Source organism: Osmerus mordax, chromosome 23 (assembly GCF_038355195.1).
Source record: "Osmerus mordax isolate fOsmMor3 chromosome 23, fOsmMor3.pri, whole genome shotgun sequence".
Lineage (NCBI taxonomy): Eukaryota > Metazoa > Chordata > Actinopteri > Osmeriformes > Osmeridae > Osmerus > Osmerus mordax.
The window spans coordinates 351836-374720 of NC_090072.1; the positions used below are offsets into that span (position 1 = coordinate 351836).

General features: G+C 50.1%; 3 protein-coding genes across 3 annotated transcripts; 1 reads left to right on the top strand and 2 right to left on the bottom strand.

Annotated features, from left to right (window-relative positions):
• Positions 1 to 199: 199 nt before the first annotated feature.
• On the bottom strand, positions 200 to 8613 carry plod3 (procollagen-lysine, 2-oxoglutarate 5-dioxygenase 3). Its single transcript, XM_067261793.1, has 19 exons — positions 8444 to 8613; positions 7346 to 7437; positions 6836 to 6972; positions 5932 to 6095; positions 5551 to 5663; positions 5380 to 5443; positions 5139 to 5236; positions 4942 to 5043; positions 4568 to 4699; positions 4371 to 4492; positions 4138 to 4242; positions 3891 to 4016; positions 3085 to 3226; positions 2894 to 3007; positions 2740 to 2811; positions 2422 to 2526; positions 2150 to 2296; positions 1704 to 1829; positions 200 to 975 (listed from the first exon to the last, which is right to left on the bottom strand). Exons 1-19 carry the CDS (start codon positions 8532 to 8534, stop codon positions 820 to 822), a joined length of 2208 nt encoding a protein of 735 aa, XP_067117894.1. The 5' UTR covers positions 8535 to 8613; the 3' UTR covers positions 200 to 819.
• Positions 8614 to 10832: 2219 nt separating this feature from the next.
• Positions 10833 to 13213, top strand: asgr1a (asialoglycoprotein receptor 1a). The gene is made up of 8 exons (XM_067261819.1): positions 10833 to 10941; positions 11056 to 11175; positions 11257 to 11361; positions 11521 to 11592; positions 11739 to 11831; positions 11981 to 12132; positions 12243 to 12352; positions 13021 to 13213. Exons 1-8 carry the CDS (start codon positions 10833 to 10835, stop codon positions 13184 to 13186), a joined length of 927 nt encoding a protein of 308 aa, XP_067117920.1. The 3' UTR covers positions 13187 to 13213.
• A 937-nt stretch (positions 13214 to 14150) lies between these two features.
• Positions 14151 to 22640, bottom strand: si:ch73-71d17.2 (RPA-related protein RADX). The gene is made up of 16 exons (XM_067261950.1): positions 22622 to 22640; positions 21721 to 22416; positions 20765 to 20943; positions 20459 to 20624; positions 19808 to 19910; positions 19571 to 19662; positions 18528 to 18653; positions 17683 to 17781; positions 17118 to 17291; positions 16846 to 16970; positions 16369 to 16724; positions 16025 to 16075; positions 15883 to 15932; positions 15107 to 15400; positions 14766 to 14912; positions 14151 to 14358 (listed from the first exon to the last, which is right to left on the bottom strand). The coding sequence occupies exons 1-16, from the start codon at positions 22638 to 22640 to the stop codon at positions 14234 to 14236; spliced, it is 2802 nt and encodes a 933-aa protein (XP_067118051.1). The 3' UTR covers positions 14151 to 14233.
• Between the last annotated feature and the right edge of the window lie 245 nt (positions 22641 to 22885).

Genomic DNA, 22885 nt, shown 5'->3' on the forward strand with positions numbered 1-22885 from the left:
GCCTAGCGGTTAAACGGACGAATATACACAAACCTCCTGAATAAAGACGTAAATAAATGGTATATTAAGTGTATATTATGTGATATTGTATTTAATTATGTTAAAATGGACAGTAAACGGGCTGTTTAGACATATTAAAACTTAAAACATTTGTATGTGAACGCTTAGGTCAAATAACCAATCACTAATAACCAAACACTTATACAGAAAATTATTTATTAAAATTCCAAAATTGATTTCTCAATGGTAACAAATAATTTAATGCCCTTTGTACAAAGCTGTAGATATGAACAACATGACGAGTCCCAGAGACAGAAGTGAGGCTGAATAACACATCAAATCAAACAATATATACCAAGAGAGGCACCAAAAAAATACAAAATAAATCTTTTGAAACACAATAAAACATGATTTAACAACCCACTAGAGTGTTTGGGTCTTGATACGTGAGCTCTTTGGTTACCGTGACAACCATTCTATCTGGAGTGTACCGACATAGACATGTATATATGTCTATGTTTACCGACTATGACCGGTTGGTTACCATAGCAACACTGTGAACCCCGACACCGTCCTCAGAGGAAAATGACAGCAAACTGTGTTAAATTACTCACACACACACACACACTCACACCCAGAACACACACACACACATGTTCACACAGAAACACACGCAACACACTCTCTGAGAATATACACACACACACACACACACACACACACAAACAGACGCACAAAACACAGATGGAGTGTTAAGTAGTTTGTGACCCCTCAGGACAGGGCGTGTAAGGCAGCATGGTGAGATGTGAGTGTGTGTGTCTAGGGGTCTACGAAGGAGACCATGATGTATCTGGTTCCCTGGGTAGTGGGCAACCCTTCGTGGTAGTGCGTGAGCCGGCCAGGATGCATGAAGGACCAGCCTTTACGAGGAGCTTCCACCTTGCAGTCGTACCTCAGGAACCTGCACCCTCCGCCCTGAAACACACACACGCACAGACACACGTGTCATAGACATGCAGAGATGGGATGTACTTAAGAGATGGTACTTAAGTACATTTATCAGTACTTAACCACCATTTCTTTTTCTGACAACTTTTTACTTTCACTTCTTAACATTTTTACACAAATATCTGTACTTTCACTTGTTACATTTTCAAGCTCGTTACTTAAGTTTTAATCTGTATTTGGTGGCAGGATCAATATTTTCTTGTCATAGTGTGCCTTTTTTGTACTGTGTGAGTACCTGGTAGTCCAGCCCCTTGCTGTTGAGGGTGTGTGTGTGTGGGTACCTGGTAGTCTAGCCCCTTGCTGTTGAGGGTGTGTGTGTGTGGGTACCTGGTAGTCTAGCCCCTTGCTGTTGAGGGTGTGTGTGTGTGGGTACCTGGTAGTCCAGCCTCTTGCTGTTGAGGGTGTGTGTGTGTGGGTACCTGGTAGTCCAGCCTCTTGCTGTTGAGGGTGTGTGTGTGTGGGTACCTGGTAGTCCAGCCCCTTGCTGTTGAGGGTGTGTGTGTGTGGGTACCTGGTAGTCCAGCCCCTTGCTGTTGAGGGTGTGTGTGTGTGGGTACCTGGTAGTCCAGCCCCTTGCTGTTGAGGGTGTGTGTGTGTGGGTACCTGGTAGTCTAGCCCCTTGCTGTTGAGGGTGTGTGTGTGTGGGTACCTGGTAGTCCAGCCCCTTGCTGTTGAGGGTGTGTGTGTGTGGGTACCTGGTAGTCCAGCCCCTTGCTGTTGAGGGCGATGTTGATGGTGAAGGTGGAGGAGTCATGATGAGGTCTGAGAGAGGGCTGCTCATCTGGTCTGTACCTCACCACGAAGTTCATCACCGCCTGGGCCTGCACCCCCCCCCCCCCAGCACGCACACACACACACACCCCCCGCACGCACGCACACACACACACACACACCCCGCACGCACGCACACACACACACACACACACATAGTTGAATGGAGTGAGTAGCTATTTTACCTCTGTAGTTGCTAATATAGTTCTATAGTAATTCAATAGTTGCCTTCTAGCTAGCTATTATAGTTCAGTAGTTGCCAGCTAGCCTGCTTGTGAGAGTGTGTGTGTGTGTACCTTAGGGTAGTATCCAGGGTAGTGTGTGTGTGTGTACCTTAGGGTAGTATCCAGGGTAGTGTGTGTGTGTGTACCTTAGGGTAGTATCCAGGATACAGTTTCTCTGTGACGGGGACGATGTACTCCTTGAGGAACTTGAGCCACTCCTTCTCAAACTGGATCTGGTTCATGTGGATGTCTACAGTCGGCACGTTCTCATAGCCCCCCGCTAAGCGCTCATCCTGACACACACACAGCATTGCAGTTAGTTCCAAGATATACAAACAAATCTCTCTCTGCCTCTTTACCTCTACACCCCTCCTCCTCCTCCTCCCCCCCCCCCCCCCCCCCCCCCCCCCCCCCTCACCGTGTGTTTCCCTCCAGACCAGCCTCCATTGTCCTCCATGGTCTCCACCAGGTCATCACACATCCTCTCAGAGAACGCCGGGAACCAGTACACATCAGGACAGGGCTGGAGGAGAGGAGAGATATAGTGAGAGAGAGAGAGGAAGAGAGGAGAGAGAGACAGAGAGGGGGAGAGAGGACAGAGAGAGAGATATATAGTGAGAGAGGGAGTGAGACAGACAGACAGATAGAGAGAGAGGGAGGGAGACAGAGAGAGGGAGAGAGAGAGGGAGTGAGACAGAGAGAGGGAGAGAGAGAGGGAGACAGGTACTTAACCTACCTGTTCCACCATGCCTCCTTCCTCTTCAAAGATCTTGGAGTAGCTCTCATGGATGTACTTCTCCTTCCAGTCCTGAAACAGCAGCACCATTTTAGAGGGTGTGGGTTTCTATATGTGTGTGTGTGTAAGACAGAGTGTGTGTGTGTGATCTCACCACTGGGTTGTCAAATATCTGCCACATGTCCGGGTGTAGTCTGCTGATGTTATAGTTGGCCGAGGAGACGAGGCGTCCAAACTCATCCCTGTTAGACACGAACATGAACACCCCCTGGTGGACACACACACACACACAGAGTCACACACACACACAGAGTCACACACACACACAGTCACACACACACATACCTGGTCTCGTATTGTTCTGCAGAACACCATGTCTGGGTCCATGCCGTCCTGGCTGTAGAGGCTGGCCTGCAGCAGACGGCCCCGCAGCACTGAGCCCTGGATCAGGTACACCTGGGTGATGTAGGGGACGTTCCACAGCCCCCTGGAGAGAGGGGGAGGAGAGGGATGGAGGAGAGGGATGGAGGAGAGGGATGGAGGAGAGGGTTAGAGAGAGGGGGATGAAGGAGAGGGTTAGAGAGAGGGGGAGGAGGGGGATGGAGGAGAGGGATGGAGGAGAGGGTTAGAGAGAGGGGGAGGAGAGGGATGGAGGAGAGGGATGGAGGAGAGGGTTAGAGAGAGGGGGAGGGGGATGGAGGAGAGGGTTAGAGAGAGGGGGAGGAGAGGGATGGAGGAGAGGGTTAGAGAGAGGGGGAGGAGAGGGATGGAGGAGAGGGATGGAGGAGAGGGTTAGAGAGAGGGGGAGGACAGGGATGGAGGAGAGGGTTAGAGAGAGGGGGAGGAGAGGGATGGAGGAGAGGGTTAGAGAGAGGGGGAGGGGGATGGAGGAGAGGGTTAGAGAGAGGGGGAGGAGAGGGATGGAGGAGAGGGTTAGAGAGAGGGGGAGGAGAGGGATGGAGGAGAGGGATGGAGGAGAGGGTTAGAGAGAGGGGGAGGAGAGGGATGGAGGAGAGGGTTAGAGAGAGGGGGAGGAGGGGAGAGGGGGAGGAGGGGAGAGGTAGAGAGAGGGAGGGAGGAGGGGAGAGGTAGAAATGGGGAGGAGGGGAGAGGTAGAGAGGGGGAGAGAGTGTGTGTGTGTGTGTGCTCACACTCTCTTGCCCTGTACGATGTCGATGTAGTCTTCAGAGCGGGAGTAGAAGCCCTCTGGACTCAGAGCGCCCCAGAAGTTGGACCACAGCTTCCCGTGTCTGGAGAGCATGGGGGCGATGACGGGCCTGAGGGGGTTACATACTGGAGGTCAGATGTTGTTCACAATGACAGAAGGATTATAGTGTATAGTGAGTGAGCGTGTAGTACACAGCGTGTAGTACACAGTGTGTAGTGTGTAGTACACACTTGTTCTCCTCTATGAGGATGCGCAGGATGTCTGGGTTCACCACAGCTACGTCCGCATCGATGCTGAAGTAGTAATCACACTCTACGTCCTTCTTACAGGCCTCCCTGCACACACACACACACACACATATATATATACACTCATATACACACACAGGTTAATGTGGGTGTGTTCTAGGCTGAGGACTGTGGCTCCAGAGGGCTCCAGAGGGCTCCAGGTTCAGGGGACTCACACAGCCATGGTCCTGGCCTGGGCCTGCTGCAAGTTCTCCTCTGGGCCCACCAGCCGCGCCCCGGGGAACTCAGAACGGTGACGCTCCCAAAAGCGCTGGATGTGCTTCTCATGGTGCACCACCTGCAGGGAGCAGAGGGTTAACACATGCACACCACACACACACACACACACACCATACACACAGTCAGTACTGACGTTGTTGTGTATGAAGAGCTTCATGCGGCTGGTGGGGTAGTTGAAGGTGGTCAGTCTCTCCAGGAACTCCTCCAGGAAGGGCGTGGGCTGTTCTATGAACACAGACACAAACACCAGGGGCATCTCCTCATCCTGACACACACACACACCATACACACACAGAACACACACACAGGACACACACACACCATACACACACAGGACACACACACACACACATAGGACACAATTAGGACAAAACCACATTCCAGCATACTTACTCAACTTGAAGGTAAATGCATGTTTGGGTATGCTGGGGTTTGTTAAGGTCAGGGGTCAGCTAGAGGTAGGTGAGCCTAAAGAGGGACCGGTAGGGTCAGGGGTCAGGGTCTTACAGTGAGGTCGTTGAGGTACAGGAGGTCGTCGTCACAGATGCCACATCCTGTCTCATGAGTCCACGCCATGGGAACGTAGTTGCCTAGGTAATTCAGCTGGAGCTGAGGGATGGCAGGACAGAGTATTATGGTCTGGCATGACATCACAGCCAGAAGAATGTCACATGGGGCTGGTGTGGAGAGCTGTGATTGGTTACCTTAGTGGGGCCATTGCCATGGATGACCACAGGAAGTGTGTCATAGGCCACATTCCGCGCACGCACACGGGCCTTCTCAAACTTCAGCACCACCTCCTCTGAGACGCAGCGACACCACACGCAGGTCAGAAGGGATATCTACGCAGTGACGGGTTGTGTGCGTGTATATGGTATGTGCGTGTGGTGTGTGTGTACGTGTACGTGTATGTGTGTGTGTGTGTGTGTGTGTGTGTTGACTCACCCAGGGCTCCATTGAGGTTCTGGAAGATTCTTGATCGGTGGTCCAGAGTCATGTTAAACTTTGTCTGCAGATAAAAACACAACATCTCACTATGGGATTACTGGAGGGTGAAGATCTGAGGGTTAGGAAGGGAGGTCAGGGGTTAAGCTAGGGGTCAGGGTGGGTGCTGACCCGCTGGGCCTTGTCCAGGTAGATCTTGGTGTAGAACAGCTGGTCGTCATCGTTGTCTTTATGTTTCCACTGCTGCACGATCTCTACCAACTCAGGAGCGTAGCCCATGAACCCTGCGCACACACACACACACACACAGTTACCAAGCATGCACACACACAGTTACCAAGCATGCACCCACACACACACACACACAGTTACCAAGCATGCACACACACAGTTACCAAGCATGCACCCACACACACACACACAGTTACCAAGCATGCACACACACAGTTACCAAGCATGCACCCACACACACACACACAGTTACCAAGCATGCACACACACAGTTACCAAGCATGCACCCACACACACACACACACACACACATAGTCGAACCTCCAGAGTTGAGGTAGCGTTTGCCGGTGTGTACGGGGGGGTATTTGGGTGCCAGGCGCTGGTCGGGCCAGCAGAAGCCCTCGGCAGAGAACACCACACGGTGTCTCATCCTGGAGAACTTCCACAGCAGATCCTCCGGCCCGCTGGCCAGCAGCACGTCGTAGCTGACAACAACAACAAGACTGTCAACATCTTCAGGTCAACAACAACTATCCACTGTCCAGCTCACACACACACACACACACACGCTGGTCTATCATTAGCATGCCACAGTAGATGACACCCCTACAGGAGACTGGATGCCACAGCAACCACACTGCTGGAACAGGGTGGGGTTGTCACTATGACAACCTAGCCAACACACACCCACACCCACGCACCGCTACACACATGCACTAACTCTTACATTACCACACACACACTAAAACAGAAAATCATACAAAAACATAATAAGTTGTGTGTGTGGGTTCTATAGATAGGTATCAGGTGGTGTCACACCCTCCTTTCTCCCTTTCTCTTATCTGCAGCTTGGGTTCCCTCGCTCTCTCTATCCTCCTCTTCTTCTTTCTCCATGTCCCTCTCTCTCTCTTCCTCCTCTCCTCTGTTCCCATGTACAACCTGACACCTGTCCCACATACAGCCTTCTACACACACAGCATCCTACACACACACATACAGCCTTCTACACACACAGCATCCTACACACACACATACAGCCTTCTACACACACAGCATCCTACACACACACATACAGCCTTCTACACACACAGCATCCTACACACACACATACAGCCTTCTACACACACAGCATCCTACACACACACATACAGCCTTCTACACACACAGCATCCTACACACACACATACAGCCTTCTACACATACAGCATCCTACACACACACAAACCTGTCTACAAAGAGGATGATGAGGTCCTTGTTGTGGGCGTGTTTCAGCAGCTCGTTCTTCAGCCAGCGCACCTTCTGCCCTCCCCCCACCGTGTGGGCCACATCGCCCCCCTTCCACTCCTCCCCCAGGCCCAGCACCTGCACACACACACATCATAGAACACTGAAAACATGGTGGAAGAGGAAGTGTTTGTATGGTGTGTGTGTGGTGTGTGTGTGGTGTGTGTATGATGTGTGTATGGTGTGTGTATGGTGTGTGTGTGGTGTGTGTATGGTGTGTGTGTGTGGTGTGTGTATGATGTGTGTGTGGTGTGTGTGTGGTGTGTGTATGGTGTGTGTATGGTGTGTGTGTGGTGTGTGTGTGGTGTGTGTGTGGTGTGTGGTGTGTGTATGGTGTGTGTGTGGTGTGTGTGTGTGGTGTGTGTATGATGTGTGTGTGGTGTGTGTATGGTGTGTGTATGGTGTGTGTATGGTGTGTGTATATGGGGTGTGTGTGTGGGGGGGTAGGTACCTTGACAGTATAGTTGAACTCCCTGGCCGTCCTCATGAACCTGTTGAAGCCATCTGTCTCCTCTGTAGCAGCAGTGATCACCAACAGGTTCTCTACACACACACACACACACACACACACACACACACACACACACACACACACACACACACACACACACACACACACACACACACACACACACACACACATTATGGAACTGTTAACTTCTAAATGAGAGAGAATGAAAGGGGGGACAGAGAGAGTGGAGAGAGAGAGTGGAGAGAGAGGGGTAGACAGAAAAGAGAAGAGAATGAGTCGAGAGGGGAATGTCATTCCCCGTTCTCCGTCAGAGGAGACGAGAGGAACTCCAGAATGGGAACTCTGGAATCTGGGAAGAACATTCCATAGAACCTCCTCGAAAGAGAGGCGGAAGAGGAGGGGGGGCTGTGACGTCACAAAACCCTCCTTGTGCTGTGGAACTAGAGGCTATTCCACAGACACACTCGAGAGAGCTGCAATATGTGTTTTAACACAGGTGTGTGCGTGTGACGTGGATATAGCCATATATACCAGTCCCGAGTACACGTCCTCGTTAGATAGCTAGTTACCTAGTTAGTTATATAGCTCTAGTTAGCTACTTTACGCACAGCGGATCGATGATCACTATGGTTACAGTTTTAGGATCAATCACAACACGCAGACGGCTTGCAGACAGCACGGCTATTCAGACAACACAAAACGATGTAGCATGTGTGATGATGCTTTAGATGAAGACACACACACACACACAGCTGTGTCGCTAAATTAGTTACCAGTCAACTGTCTGTCAACATTAGGCTAACGTTAGCCCATTCCATCCACTAGGTTAGCCAGAAATACTGGCCGCGTTCTCCCGTTACTGTACCGTAGGGAGCTGTACCTAATATCTGATCAGATCTAGTTAGCACGATCCTCTAGTACGGTCCAGAGATACTGGTAGGTCTGATACCAGTGATGAGGACTTTTGCAACTTGTTCACTTGACAGGTCAGCTGGCATGCGAGCTAGTTCTGTGGTTAGTTAGCGGATGGGCTCTCTCGACCCCGGGACGGGACGGGGGTTAGGCGTAGGGTCTTACCGGGGGACAGGGTTTGCTGCTCCGCGTTGACGGTGGTGTGGAAGCAACCGAGAAGGATCACTAACATCACCGCGTGCCACCGTGACTCCATACTCCCGGTCTGGTAGCTAGTTGGGAACTGTCGGCTAATGTGAAGTTATCTCTCTAAAGTTTAAACCTCTCTCTCTCTTGCTCTCTCTCTCTCTGTCCTCCTCCAACCTCTCGTCCCCTCAGTCTTTCTCCCATTTCCAACTCTCGCGAGGTCTGAACAGATTGGGGCAATTTTGTCAATACAACCAAGACCCTCCTTTTCCGCGTGACTGACCAGTGGGAGGGAGAGAACGAGTGATTGATGGTCTGACAGCCAGTCAACAAGCTACACAGACAACGGCTCCACCAATGGGCGCGGGACAGATGGAAATCGGGAGCCGTAAATTCCCTACCCACGGGCTACAGAAAGTTCGTGAAAGCGGAGAAAGTGAATCTGCCTTTCTGCCACGTCTGAAGAAATACTCCTCCCTGTGCCCCCGCCCCTGACTCACACACACACACACACACACACACACACACACACACACACAGACAGACATACGCGCGCGCACAGCCGCGGGAAACCAACTGCAGATTCAAACTGAAAAGGCTGAACATATATTAATTATAACAGTAACAGATGCAAATGTAACGTTCTGTGTTCCTCCGGTGAGCAGCGCCAGAGCTGCCAAGCGTCCTTGAGAGAACGGTCTTGCAAGACCGCGAGGACGGAGAACGATTTGAGATGCGTGTGTTCTTGGCTATTCTTGCAATGACCTCTGGGAAATCAGATGCGTTCTCGCTGGACAAATCACCAACTGATGCATCCTTGATAAAAGGGGCAGATCAAGAACACTTCTGGGTATTTTTGGCGTTCTTGGTGACTTGTGTCAGACTCAGAGCCCGTCTACGGAGAGCCTGTCCACTCCCTATTAAGCCCCGTTGTACCGAATTTGGTTGCAGTTCCATCAGAGTTCCACTGGGGTTGATCGCGGGCGAGTGCAAAATGAATGGGAGTTTATGGAGCTAGAGGGCTACATTTGTCTCTTTCGCTGATTGTCGTTGAGAAATCTCTGATTTGATTGTAGTTTTTGCATGTTCAACATGGATTATAGGTCGAAAGTTGAATGAACGAGTACTTATGTCCTTTCGATTTCTTACAGGGTGAGTCGTTGTTGCCCATAACACGCTAGCATTATGCTAATGAATGCTGATTGTATGACGTCATTGACATTTTAAAAGGCTTTTTAGAACAAAAAAGCGACTTAAAAAAAATCTAACACACAGCAGTGTGTATTTTCTTTGCCTCCTCTTTCGAATGCAACATTCAAATTACTAGACAAAAAAATATATCCTGAGAAAAGTGGATTTTGAGGGGTATAGCTCCATAGACTTTCATTCATTCTGCACCCGCCCGTGAGCGCCCTCACATGGAACTAGAGTGGAACTGCAACCAGTTCAGAAACCGGAAGTTTCCCATAGTGGCAGTTCTCCCCATATTAGACATTCTCTGCTTGTGTTCTTTCAGAGAACGATTTTTGGATTCAAAATCGAAAAATGAATCGTGAATAGATTTTTAATCGAATCGTGACCACAAGAATCGATTCGAATCAAATCGTGACCACAAGAATCGATTCGAATCAAATCGTGACCACAAGAATCGATTCGAATCAAATCGTGACCACAAGAATCGATTCGAATCAAATCGTGAGGTACCAAAAGACTCCCACCCCTACTAGCCAGCGTATCAGATTTTTGCTTCATGTGTACAAAAGTTGTATTTTGATCGATATTGTGAGTATGTAAACCCAAGTCTGCAGACTTGGCAAGGACGTTATACAAACTACAACAGTGACCTTAAAGAATGGTGCATTGTGAGGCAGGCGACATTACGGTACCTTTAGGTTCAGACCAAATCTGTGCTTTAGCACGTGACATATCCTGATGTTGACCCTGCTGTCAGTAAACATACACACACTGTTTAAAGCTCAAAGTGCAAACTTTGTGGGGGTACACTGACTGGTCTACCAGACATTTTGCTCTGTCTCTCTCTCACACACTCTCTCACACTCTCACACAGTCTCACTCTCTCATATTCTCACACACTCTCACTCTCTCTCACAGTCTCACTCTCACACTCTCACACAGTCTCACTCACACTCGAACACATTCGAACACGCTCAGACTCTCATACACTCGAACACGCTCAGACTCTCATACACTCGAACACGCTCAGACTCTCATACACTCGAACACGCTCAGACTCTCATACACTCGAACACGCTCAGACTCTCATACACTCGAACACGCTCAGACTCTCATACACTCGAACACGCTCAGACTCTCATACACTCGAACACGCTCAGACTCTCTCAGCTCCATGAAGGAGCTTTCAGCAGGTGAAGAGAGGACAGATGTCATGGAGACGGATTACCATGACGACTACAACCCCTCCAACAGCAGAGACGACACAGCCTTCTGGACCAAAGGTGTGTGAGTGTGTGTATGTGTGTGAGAGAGTGTGTGTGTGAGAGAGAGTGTATATGTGAGTGTGTTTGTAAGTGCACATATGTTTTCGTGTATGTAACTGTGTGTGTGTGTAGAGGAAGCTCCCAGGTTAGGAGTGCTGCAGCCCTCTAGCCCCCCCCGGTGGAGGATGTGGGTCCTGCCGTCTGTCTGTGCTGTTCTCCTATTGGCTCTCATCATCTCTGTGTCTGTCAGCAGTGAGTACCTACACACACACACTCTCTCTCACACACACTCAAACACATAATACAGTTTAACCTACCTCTGTGTGTGTGTAGACATGAAGACAGGTAGGAGGGTTACCTCTGTGGAGAAGACAGTAGGCAACCTGACATCAGCTGTCCAGAGTCTACACACCTCTCTACACCTGTCTCAGACTGCAGGTACACACACACACACACACACACACCCATCTCTACACGTGTCCCAGACTGCAGGTACACACACACACACACCCATCTCTACACATGTCCCAGACTGCAGGTACACACACACTCACATACACACACTCACACAATAAGACAAGTTTTGTCTGGTTCCAGCTGATGAAACTCAGAAGGAGATTGGACGGCTTGAGGTTTCCATGGCAACAGGACAAGTCAAGCTGGAGTCAGGTGCATCTATCAAACCCTTCCCCTCAGACAAACACTCAAACAAGAGTTCCTACAGACATCAGACTGGTGCAACTCTGGCATGTGGTGTGTGTGTGACATGTGGTGTGTGTGTGGTGTGTGTGTGACATGTGGTGTGTGTGTGACAGTGTTGGAGTCAGTGAAGACTTTGGACGAGGTGGTGAATCTCCGTCACAAAGTGGACGGGCTGAAGTGTTCCATCGACAGATTCCTGCGGAACGGTAGAACACACACACAAGACACACACACCTTTAGCAAACTCACACATCTTGTTTATGTGTATGGTGTGTGTATACATGTATATGTGTGTACATGTGTGTGTGTGTGTGTGTGTGTGTACATGTGTGTGTGTGTGTGTGTGTGTGTGTAGACTCCTCGGTGGAGTGCTGTCCCCTGGACTGGATCCTGTTCTCCTCCAGGTGTTACCTGCTTTCCCATGATGCACTGGGCTGGAACCAGGCGCGGGACTGGTGTGTGGCCCACCAATCACAGCTCGCCGTACTGAAGACCCGGGACGAGTGGGTGAGACACACACACACACACACACACACACACACACACACACACACACACACAGTCCACCACAGACTGTTACACACACAGTTCCCCAGACTAAGCCTGTGTGTGTGCAGAGGTTCCTGGGCCAGAGGGCCCACCCCCAGTACTACTGGATCGGGCTGACAGATGAGCGCACTGGAACCTGGGAGTGGGTGGACGGGACCCCCTACACCATGGACCGCAGGTAGGGGGGGGGACAGTGTGTGTGTGTGTGAGGACAGTGTGTGTGAGGGTTACTCTTTCTTGATCTTAGGGTTTTTTTGTTGGTTATGTTTTTTTCTGAGATTGTGTGTGTGTGTGTGCAGTAACTGGCTCCCTAACCAGCCTGATAACTGTGTGTGTGTGCAGTAACTGGCTCCCTAACCAGCCTGATAACTGTGTGTGTGTGTGTGTGTGTGTGTGTGCAGTAACTGGCTCCCTAACCAGCCTGATAACTGTGTGTGTGTGCAGTAACTGGCTCCCTAACCAGCCTGATAACTGTGTGTGTGTGTGTGCAGTCACTGGCTCCCTAACCAGCCTGATAACTGTGTGTGTGTGTGTGCAGTCACTGGCTCCCTAACCAGCCTGATAACTGTGTGTGTGTGTGTGTGCAGTCACTGGTTCCCTAACCAGCCTGATAACTGTGTGTGTGTGTGTGTGCAGTCACTGGCTCCCTAACCAGCCTGATAACTGTGTGTGTGTGTGTGTGTGTGCAGTCACTGGCTCCCTAACCAGCCTGATAACTGTGTGTGTGTGTGTGCAGTCACTGGCTCCCTAACCAGCCTGATAACTGTGTGTGTGTGTGTGTGTGTGCAGTCACTGGCTCCCTAACCAGCCTGATAACTGTGTGTGTGTGTGTGTGTGTGTGTGCAGTCACTGGCTCCCTAACCAGCCTGATAACTGGGTTAGCCCTGAGCGAGGCCTGACGGGGACGGAGGACTGTGCCCACCTGCACACCAACGGACGCCTCAACGACAACCACTGCACCAGGCTGCTGAGATACGTCTGCCAGGGGCACCTTCTGGTCCCTAGCACCTAGCCCCAGTCCCTAGCACCTAGCCCCAGTCCCTAGCACCTAGCTCCAGTCCCTAGCACCTAGCCCCAGTCCCTAGCACCTAGCCCCAGTCCCTAGCACCTAGCCCCAGTCCCTAGCCCCAGTCCCTAGCCCCAGTCTCTAGCCCCAGTCCCTAGCACCTAGCCCCAGTCCCTAGCACCTAGCCCCAGTCCCTAGCACCAAGCCCCAGTCCTTAGCCCCAGTCCCAAGCCCCAGTCCCTAGCCCCAGTCTCTAGCCCCAGTCTCTAACCCCAGTCCCTAGCCCCAGTCTCTAGCCCCAGTCCCTAGCCCCAGTCTCTAGCCCCAGTCCCTAGCCCCAGTCTCTAGCCCCAGTCCCTAGCCCCAGTCCCTAGCACCTAGCCCCAGTCCCTAGCACCTAGCCCCAGTCCCTAGCACCTAGCCTAAGGCCCTAGAACCTAACCCAGCACCGAGCACCTGACCATAGCACCTGCTTGACCGCACCCCTAGAATTTAGCCTTATAATCCTAGTACACACCTAGCCCTAACCCCAGCCCCACCCTAACCCCAACACTTCATTCCTGGCAACACAGGGAGTCAGATGGCTGAGCGGTTAGGGAAGCGGGCTAGTAATCAGAAGGTTGCCAGTTCGATTCCTGGCGGTGCCAAATGACGTTGTGTCCTTGGGCAAGACACTTCACCCTACTTGCCTCGGGGGAATGTCCCTGTACTTACCGTAAGTCGCTCTGGATAAGAGCGTCTGCTAAATGACTAAATGTAAACACCAGATTATCAATAAAGCATTGTATGTAACCTGACAAAGGAGTAATAAAGCTGTTTGAATTCCCACAACCAGCAGGAGGGCTCATCCCCCCCCCCTGCGCCCCCTGGGGATCACATGGGGGGGTTAGGATTAGGGTCAAGGAACAAGTAGAAACAACAAGATCATGTTTAGTAACACTGTTTATAGTACAGAAACACTGTTTATAGAATAGAAACACAGAAATCAGAAACACTGTTTATAGAGACTCACAACACTGGCAGTGTGTGTGTGTGTGTGTGTGTGTGTGTGTGTCAGTCTCTCAGAGGGTAGGCTCGTGATAGGACAAGCTCTGTCACGTCTCCGCCCAAAGAACACGCCTCCAGGACACACAGCAGCCTCTGATTGGACAGCTGTGCTGCCATGGCGATCAGGTCGGCTAGGAGGAGAGGAGCACAGGGAGAACATTACACTGTGAGTGTGATGTGTGTGTGATGTGAGTGTGATGTGTGTGTGATGTGTGTGTCTGTGAGTGTGTGTCTGTTTGTGTCTGTGAGTGTCTGTGTGTGTCGTGTGTGTCTGTGTGTGTCTGTGTGTGTCTGTGAGTGTCTGTGAGTGTCTGTGAGTGTCTGTGTGTGTAATGTGTGTGTGTGTCTGTGAGTGTGAGGTGGGTGTGGGTGTGATGTGAGTGTGAGTGTGTGATGTGAGTGTGATGTCAGTGTCAGTGTATGAGTGTGTGTGTGTGTGAGGGACTCACCAGCAGCAGGGGGTGGTGTGTGTGAGGAGAGTGTGTGTGTGAGGGACTCACCAGCAGCAGGGGGTGGTGTGTGTGTGTGAGGGACTCACCAGCAGCAGGGGGTGGTGTGTGTGAGGAGAAGGCTCCATGTTGCAGGATGGAGCTCCAGAGGTTGGCGTGTGTGTGGGGGGGGCAGAGAGGGGGTTGGGGGGGGGCGGGCAAAAACACTGCATCCACTACGACCCCATCTGTCAGTGCTGAGGGGGGAGACAGGGGGGAGACAGGGGGGGAGACAGGGGGGGAGACAGGGGGGGAGACAGGCGGGAGACAGGCGGGAGACATGGTTATATTGCACAGTGCCTGGTAAATACACACTGTTCCTGAATTTGTGATTTTGTGTCTATAGTTTGTAGTGTGTGTGGTGTGTGTGTGGTGTGTGTGTGGTGAGTACCTCTCAGGGTTAGGGTGTAGTGTCCGGTGTAGAAGTGGGCGGGGCTGAAGGTCTCCAGGGCTCCTCTGATTGGACACTTCTGAATGTCCCCGGCCTGCATCGCCAAGGCGACCGACTGTTCCTCCCTCCGCTCGTAGCAGAAACGCAGTGGGAGCGTCTCCATGGCAACACGGGCCATGCCCACGTGGGAGGAGTTGTGGGAGGGGGCGGTGAGGAAGGACTGATCATCATCATCATCATCTTCATCCTCGTCATTGTTCTGCAGGAACTCCATAGAAGCACTCCACAAGGTTCCTTATACACACACACAGATTATACACACACACATCTATATAAACACACACAGATTATACACACACATCTATATAAACACACACAGACTATACACACACACACATCTATATACACACACAGATTATATACACACACACAACTATATACACACACACATTATACACACACACATCTACTGTATATCCACACATTATACACACACACACATCTATATAAACACACACACACATTACACACCCATCTATATACACAGACATCCATCTATATATCCACACACACAGATTATATACACACACATCTAGAAACACACACACATTACACACACACAACTATATATACAGACACACACACACATTATACACACACACAACTATATATACACACACACACACATTATACACACACACACAACTATATATACAGACACACACACACATTATACACACACACAACTATATACACACACACACACACACACTGACCAGTGTGGAAGTCGTCATCTTCCTGGGTGTGTGGTGTGTTGAGGGACCACCTGCCGACATCTCCAGTTAGAATACATCCCATAATAACACAGCTGAGCCTTGTCACCATGGAGACCAGGGCAGGAAGTAACTGTGACCTTACCTCCTCTTCCTGGAAGCTGCTTCTGCTGGCCTGAAGAGTCTCCTCTTAGACCTGACACACACACACACACAGAGCAGGTGTGAGGGGAGGAGATGTGGAGACAGGGCAGATGCAGCTTAGACCTGACACACACACACACAGAGCAGGTGTGAGGGGAGGAGATGTGGAGACAGGGCAGATGCAGCTTAGACCTGACACACACACACACACAGAGCAGGTGTGAGGGGAGGAGATGTGGAGACAGGGCAGATGCAGCTTAGACCTGACACACACACACACAGAGCAGGTGTGAGGGGAGGAGATGTGGAGACAGGGCAGATGCAGCTGAGGGAGTCGGGCCTTACCCTGCTGGAAGAGTCTGAAGCCTGGGATTCAATTTGACTGGCGACCCAGAAGAGGAGGGGGACAAGCAGGCACTGGAACAGGGGGAGGAGGGTGGGTGAACGGTGGGGGAGAGGTGGTAGGAGATGGGGGAGAGTCTGAGAGGGGAGGAGGGGGTGATGTTAGAGGTGATGGGGGAGAGTCGGAGGGAGGTATTTAGAGAAGTGCTAGGGGAGGGGGAGGAGCGTTTAAAGGGGGAGTGGCGGGGGGAGGATGGGGGGAGGCGGGGGTAGGATGGGGGGAGGCGGGGGGAGGATGGGGGGAGGCGGGGGGAGGATGGGGCTGAGCGTCTGTCTGTCCACAGCAAACACTGGTCCTCCTGCAACAGATATGATGGTCACTACAGAAGTGTGTGTGGTGTGTGTGGTTAGTGTGTGTGTGTGGTGTGTGTGTGGTTAGTGTGTGTGTGTGGTGTGTGTCTGAGTCTGGGTGTGTGTTACCTCTCCTCTCCTGCAGTGTGAAACCATGGTGATGGTTGCCTGGATACAGAGTGTACGTTTTTCTCTGTACTGGAGTCTCTTCACTTCCCTCTGAAACTCCTCCCCTCTGAGAAGCTGTGGGACCCCTACACACACACACACTCTCCACGTGTTAGTATTACCATTTCCATTCAAAACTGTGTTCTCTTTAACCCCTAAATCTTAACCCCTAGCCCTAAAACCCCCTGAAAAAAAGCATGTATGTGTGTGTGTGTGAGGTGTGTGTGTCTCACCTTTCTGTCTCCTCATGAAGTTTTCCAAGGTGACAGGAAGGGGCGGGTAGCTAAAGAATCCACCAACCACAGCCCTGTCCAGCACCTGTCCGTCATCTAGGCTCTGCAGCCATTGGACAAACTGTCGGACTGGGCGGAGCCTCCTGTAGGGCATCTCTGAGTGGTGGCCTGAGCCTGCAACCAACCAATCAGCAGCAAGATAATTTAAGATCACTGTGTGTGAAGGTGTGTGTGTGTATGTGTATGTGTGTTACCTGAACAGTACACCCTGTGTGTAGCTAGTGGAAGCGAGGTGTTGCAGTGTGTGTGAAGGTGTGTGTGTACGTGTGTTACCTGAACAGTACACCCTGTGTGTAGCTAGTGGAAGCGAGGTGTTGCAGTGTGTGTGAAGGTGTGTGTGTACGTGTGTTACCTGAACAGTACACCCTGTGTGTAGCTAGTGGAAGCGAGGTGTTGCAGTGTGTGTGGAGGTGTGTGTACGTGTGTTACCTGAACAGTACACCTGTGTGTAGCTAGTGGAAGCGAGGTGTTGCAGTGTGTGTGGAGGTGTGTGTACGTGTGTTACCTGAACAGTACACCTGTGTGTAGCTAGTGGAAGCGAGGTGTTGGTTGGAGGACTCAGGAGACCTGACCACCTTCATCCTGGTCACCACAACAACCGACACTGCATGAGGGGAAGGTAAGATTTGACAGAACTGAAATGTGTGTATGTGTGGCAGATATGTCAAAAGTACACACGTCCTTCACTCAAGTAGAAGTACAGATACTCATGTTTAAAAGACTCTGGTAGTTTAGTAAGTTGAAGTACTGTCTACACGTTTTCACTCAAGTTAAAGTAAAGAAGTGAACTTTATTTTCCAACCTAGAGAAACCTTTTTTTTTTACTTTATTTCAAAAATATTTTTTCAACCTGTAGAAACCTTTTTTATAAAAATTATTTTCTACCTATAGAAACTTTTTGGAATTATTACTTCAACATTTCAAAGCTTTTTTCTTAAATTGTTTTCCATAAATATTTTTTCAACCTTTCCAAAAAAAAATTCTAACATTGTTTTCAACAACCCTTTTTTTAAACCATTAAAAACTTTTTAACAAAAAATATTTTTTCAACCTTTAAAGCTTTTTCTTTAGATGAATTAGATAAGTTTAGAAGTCTTCTAATACTTTCTTCTAAAGTATTTGTACTCCCATCTCTGTGTATGTGTGTGTGTGGTGCGTGAATGAGTGTGTGTGGTGCGTGTAAGAGTGTGTGTGTGTGGTGTGTGTGTGTGTGGTGTGTGTGTGTGGTGTATGTGTGTGTGTGTGTATGAGTGTGTGTGCGTGGTGTGTGTGTATGAGTGTGTGTGTGTGTATGAGTGTGTGGTGTGTGTATGAGTGTGTGTGCGTGGTGTGTGTGTGTGTAGTAATTACATGGGTGTATCTTAGAGTGTGTCTCAGGCTGAGACGTGGAGAAAAGCTGAACAGCGATTGGCTGATCTGTGGTGCCGTCCTCCAATAGCAGCCAGCAATACTCCAACAGCCCCGCCCCCTCAGTATCTAGGAGAGGAGAGAGCATCACTCTGCTTACAGGAAACACTGTTCACACAATCACAGCTCATTAGGGTGTTCATAGATAATATATATATATTACCGTATTTTTCGGAAATCGCCTATAGCATGCTGTAAGATCGCCTATAGCATGTTGTAAGATCGCCTATAGCATGCCGTAAGATCGCCTATAGCATGCTGTAAGATCGCCTATAGCATGCCGTAGGATCGCCTATAGCATGCTGTAAGATCGCCTATAGCATGTTGTAAGATCGCCTATAGCATGCCGTAAGATCGCCTACAGCATGCCGTAAGATCGCCTATAGCATGCCGTAAGATCGCCTATAGCATGCCGTAAGATCGCCTATAGCATGCCGTAAGATCGCCTATAGCATGCCGTAAGATCGCCTATAGCATGCCGTAAGATCGCCTATAGCATGCCGTAAGATCGCCTATAGCATGCCGTAAGATCGCCTATAGCATGCCGTAAGATCGCCTATAGCATGCCGTAAGATCGCATATAGCATGCTGTAAGATCGCCTATAGCATGCTGTAAGATCACCTATAGCATGCCGTAAGATCGCCTATAGCATGCCGTAAGATCGCCTATAGCATGCTGTAAGATCGCCTATAGCCTACTCGTGCATTGCTTGGTATCATTGTTCCTGTATCAAGAGCAGCATATATTTCAGTGCGGGTTAAAATCCGATTTACAAACACAAAGCTCCCATTCTGGTGGGTTGCGGGTTATAGAAAATGTGGCTTGTTTTCCGAAAAATACGGTATGTATATATATTATATATACAGTACCGGTCCTAGCACATTTGGCGCCCTAGGCAAAGTTTGTCTCTACCCCATATACATAGCTGCTCTGTCTGTCTGTCTTCTACTGTACCACCGTCACCATAACAACCTCTGACCCTCACCCTTGCTCCTGATTCGCTCAGTCCGCCCAGCAAACACCACCAGGCCGATGACATCACAGAGGTTGCCATGGGGACAGTCAAGGAGTTCCTTCCTGTGAGAGACAGGAAGTTAGACATGAAGACACACAGAAACACCCTCAGCAGTCTGTGTGTCTGTGTGAGTGGGTTACGCCTGTGTGTGTGTATGTGTGTGTGTGAGTGAGTTATGTCTGTGTGTGTGTGTGTGTATGTGTGTACCCGCAGTGGAAGCTGTAGGAGGGGTTTGGTGGTGGGAGGGAAACAGACGATTCTGGGAGGATGGTGATGTCAGCAGCTGGGTTCCTGGAGTTCAGACTGAGCTCTGAGAGAGAAAGAGAGAGAGAGGTTAGTGTGTGTGTGTGTGTGTGAGTGAGTTCAGACTGAGCTCTGAGAGAGAGAGAGAGAGAGAGAGAGAGGGGGGGGGGGGGGGTTAGTGTGTGTGAGTTCAGCCTTAGCTCTGAGAGAGAGAGAGAGAGAGAGAGGGGGGGGGGGGTTAGTGTGTGTGAGTTCAGCCTTAGCTCTGAGAGAGAGAGAGAGAGAGAGAGAGAGAGAGGGGGGGGGGGGTTAGTGTGTGTGAGTTCAGCCTTAGCTCTGAGAGAGAGAGAGAGAGAGAGAGAGAGAGAGAGGTTAGTGTGTGTGTGTGTGAGAGTTCAGACTGAGCTCTGAGAGAGAGAGAGAGAGAGAGAGAGAGAGAGAGAGAGAGAGAGAGAGAGAGAGAGAGAGAGAGAGAGAGAGAGGGGGGTGTAGTGTGTGAGTTTAGACTGAGCTCTGAGAGAGAGAGATAGAGAGAGAGAGAGAGAGAGAGGGGGGGGGGGGTAGTGTGTGCGTGTGAATGTCTCTACATGTATGTGTGTGAGTGTGTGTGTGTACCTATCTCCACAGGGTCCTGTTCCTGGGTTCTGAATGACCTCTTGACCCTGTAGCCGACCAGCGACAGCAACTGTCCTTGTCTCAGACTGCGGTACCACTCTACACACACACTGTTCCACAGAACCACACACACACCCGCTGACACGTCGCGCACCTCCAGCAGCGCCTGGGAGGGGGAGGGGCAGGGGGGGGGAGGGTAGGGAGAACAATAATAATCTGAAGCTTTTGTTTCCATGCTGTGTGTGTGTGTATGTGTGTGTGTGATGTGTGTGTATGTGTGTGTGATGTGTGTGGTGCTGTACTGACCTTATAAGGACATTCACAGTTCGTGTCAGCCTTCCCATAATACACCAGTTTGGACTTGTTCATAACTCTGACCACCAGCCGCCTCCTGGCCCCGCCCCTCTGCCTGGCCCCACCTCCAGTCCCGCCCCATCGGGAGAACTCCTCCTGAAGCTCTCGAATGGTCACTGCAGGGCTCACCTCTGTAGAACACACACCATATCATACCATACACACACCATATCATACCATACACACACCATATCATACCATACACACACCATATCATACACACACCATATCATACCATACACACACCATATCATACCATACACACACCATATCATACCATACACACACCATATCATACACACACCATATCATACACACACCATATCATACCATACACACACCATATCATACCATACACACACCATATCATACCATACACACACCATATCATACACACACCATATCATACCATACACACACCATATCATACACACACCATATCATACCATACACACACCATATCATACACACACCATATCATACCATACACACACCATATCATACCATACACACACCATATCATACCATACACACACCATATCATACCATACACACACCATATCATACCATACACACACCATATCATACCATACACACACCATACCACAAGGCCGTAGCCATGGAGTCAACATTGGGGGGGACAAATTAATTTTTTGATGATAATTTTGGACAGCGTGCGTGGTTGCCTGTCGTGGCGTAGCACATTTATATTTTTATATCAATATATTGACCAAATTTGAATATTGGGGGGGGATGTGTCCCCATCAATATGTATTATGATTACGGCCTTGCCATACCATATACACACACGCGCAAATACAATGACAGCCTTTTCACTTGACAGCTCTTGCTAGCAGCAACTCAAACCATCCCTCTCCTCCTCCTCCTCCTCCTCTCCTCCTCTTTACCCTCTTCTTCTTCCTCCTCCGTGTCCGTTAAATTGTGCGAGGGGGGCGTGTCCCGCCACGCTGCCCCGTAGTAGTCGGTGTTGTTCCACAACGGTAGGTAGGTGCTCCGGTGAGCCCGGAGCGGCAGCAGGAACGGTCCCGCCGCTTCCTGTCCGGTGTCCCGGTCCGGATCTCCCCCGGTACTCACCCCGAACCACGGTAACGCCCCCACATTCACCCCACTCAGTGGCTCGCGCCCGTCGCACGTTTCGCTATCACCCACAACTTCCAGACTTACCACTCGGTAGGTTTTACACGAGCTGCGATCTCTCGCCTCCTCCCGCACGGACAGCCCCGGAGCAAAGCTAACGTTCCGTAGCCGGCAGCCGCACCGTAAAATATTCCTTTCAACCAATCCGTTCAGACTTGGGTCGACGGTAACCCGTACTTTACAATCCCCGTCGGTAACGGTAGCATCATACAGACTGTCACTCGGGTGGATGGCCTGTGGGAAAATCACTTGAAACCCAAGGTCCTTCCCGTAGCGCTGGAGAGCCACGAGAAAGAGCGACTCCCGGCACACTACCGTGCATCTGGACCGCCCGGGGTTCGGTTGGTACCGGGAAAACGTTCTCTGGATCGCGCAGCTGGGGCGTATACCTCCATCCGCCGCCATGTTTACACTCCAGACCATAACAGTGCGGTGCATTGTGGGAGCTAGTTGTCTCGCGGGAGAAGCAGAGATAAGTGAGGTTGGTGTTTTAGACAGAAATGCAATAGATTCGAAATATGTTTAGACAGATATGTGGTTACATTTTACTGTGCCGGTTAAATACAGATAAGTCGTCGACTCTGACCTATGATATATTGCCAGAACTCTGATCGTTGATCTTCTGCTGTACTACATGCTCTGTGTTTGTACGTCTGTCCGGATAAAGCATATGCTAATAAATGATTCAACATCAAAGTCAAAGTGGTTTATTTATCACGTGCACCTTATAACAAGGTTACTCTGAACAATTACATCATCAGGACATGGCTAGCAACAGCTACACAGTAGACATAAATACAATATTATACATAAGACCTGATATAAAACATGAAAATACATGATAATAAATGCTTTAATTTCCAACAAGAATAGAAAATAGAGAGAGAAAGAGAAAGGGCTTGTAGGAGAGTAGGA

Bases quoted from the DNA above. Each gene is read 5' to 3' on its own strand.
- plod3 (XM_067261793.1), bottom strand. From the start codon at position 8,534: ATGGAGTCACGGTGGCACGCGGTGATGTTAGTGATCCTTCTCGGTTGC. The intron at 3,227-3,890 runs GTGAGCACACAC...CCCTCTCTCCAG, and splicing joins ATCGTACAGGGCAAGAGAGT to GGGGCTGTGGAACGTCCCCT. The intron at 2,297-2,421 runs GTGAGGGGGGGG...TGTGTGTGTCAG, and splicing joins GGTCTGGAGGGAAACACACG to GATGAGCGCTTAGCGGGGGG.
- asgr1a (XM_067261819.1), top strand. From the start codon at position 10,833: ATGAAGGAGCTTTCAGCAGGTGAAGAGAGGACAGATGTCATGGAGACG. The intron at 11,362-11,520 runs GTACACACACAC...GTCTGGTTCCAG, and splicing joins ACACCTGTCTCAGACTGCAG to CTGATGAAACTCAGAAGGAG. The intron at 11,832-11,980 runs GTAGAACACACA...GTGTGTGTGTAG, and splicing joins CGACAGATTCCTGCGGAACG to ACTCCTCGGTGGAGTGCTGT.
- si:ch73-71d17.2 (XM_067261950.1), bottom strand. The intron at 16,971-17,117 runs GTGAGACACACA...GTGTGTGTGTAG, and splicing joins CTTCATGAGGAGACAGAAAG to GGGTCCCACAGCTTCTCAGA. The intron at 14,913-15,106 runs GTACTCACCACA...CTCCCCCCTCAG, and splicing joins CTACACCCTAACCCTGAGAG to CACTGACAGATGGGGTCGTA.